At 49.8% G+C, this 1,343-nt stretch overlaps 1 protein-coding gene across 1 annotated transcript in view; it reads left to right on the forward strand.

The window, feature by feature from the left end:
• The window catches only part of Ntn5 (netrin 5), a gene marked incomplete in the record, with an annotated part of 8,778 nt that extends 8,583 nt beyond the window's left edge, over positions 1-195 (forward strand). The window contains 1 exon segment of the mRNA XM_013508995.1: positions 1-195. Within this exon segment, the coding sequence (XP_013364449.1) occupies positions 1-108 (108 nt within the window).
• Positions 196-1,343: the final 1,148 nt, after the last annotated feature.

A 1,343-nucleotide genomic window follows, 5' to 3' on the forward strand; every position in this document is an offset into this window, starting at 1 on the left:
TGGAGGCCGCGCTGGGCCCGCCCGCTGCGGAGGCTGCAGCAGGAGGAGCGCGCCGGCGGCTGCCGCGGTCTGAAGCCCTCCACACCGAGCCCCCAAACTGGACACTAACCAAGGCTGGAACTGCCTCAAAAGCCACCGAAGAAACTCAGAGGCGACGCGGGAGGAACCCTCCACCTCGACGTACATCCTTCAGGAACCAATCAGAAGCCGTGGAACCCCTGACGTCACTCCGCATGCGCCAGTATCGCGCAGGGGTGAGCGACTATAGGCAAAAGGCGCCAAACTATGAGTGGGACTTTTGGAGTCTCAGCAGCACCACTTTGGCTTGTGACCCGAGCAGTTCTTGTTCACAATAAAGGCAAATCTTGGGGTATATTGTCTACTGACTCTTGATCCATGCTTGGAGAGTCTCTTGGGGCAAATGAAGAAGGCCTTGACAAAAATCTGTCAAGAGTTTCCTGAGACAAAGTGACCAATCCGATGAAACAAATATGGCGTTACTAGGTGCCAGTCAAATTATTGTCACATGATGATTGGCCCGCTAAGAGACAGTGGGTGGGGCATGGCTAGAAAAGGAGGGAAAATTGATGAAAATAAACAGCTCCAGATTTCTGGAAGGTTCCAGATGAAAGGACATTCTTTCTGAAAAGCTTTAGGATAATCTTTGGGAAAGGAATAAAGGGACTTTGAGTGATATCTGAAGAAGGTTCTGACATATTCACCTGGCCTTCAAGCGCAGTTGAGACCCTTTCCTGAGAGAATAGCCCATTGGGAACGACAGAATGTTATATCACTTGATGCTAAGCAGAATTCAATTCCCACCAAACGGGCTAAACACAGAAAGTGCTATGGAGTGGGAGGTTGTCCTGGCTTACCCCCTTGCCACCCTGACCCCTGCACTCAACAAACCACAACTTCAAATTTGTGTGAGATTTTCTGCAGAGTCACCGTAAAGGGGTGCTTCAAAGGCATCTTAGAGGAAGTGATCTTGAGACCCATTTGGACCTGGAGAACAATCCTTTCCTTCCCTGAGAGAAAAGTGAGCTCTTGCCAATAGGGAATCAGAAAAGGCTGTGATGTCACAGGGTGCTAGGCAGAGAGAAAGTGCCCTCCAGCAAACCTGGGTTTGCTCCTAAAAAAGGCAGAAAATAGCCCTAGGGTGGTGACCGTTTGACCTTTAAGCCACCAATAAATTCCTCTATCTGGGGGATCTTGTCTTTGGCTTCCAGCTGGGCTCAGGATGGGGACATCTTTGAGGCAGTGTTTAAGAGATTCCCAAGGCCTCATGTGATCTAACCTGACATCAACAATTTCACCCCCTACAACTCTTTGTTCACGCCACT

Source organism: Chinchilla lanigera, unplaced genomic scaffold, assembly GCF_000276665.1.
Source record: "Chinchilla lanigera isolate Chin_1 unplaced genomic scaffold, ChiLan1.0 scaffold00158, whole genome shotgun sequence".
In the NCBI taxonomy this organism is placed as follows: Eukaryota; Metazoa; Chordata; class Mammalia; order Rodentia; family Chinchillidae; genus Chinchilla; species Chinchilla lanigera.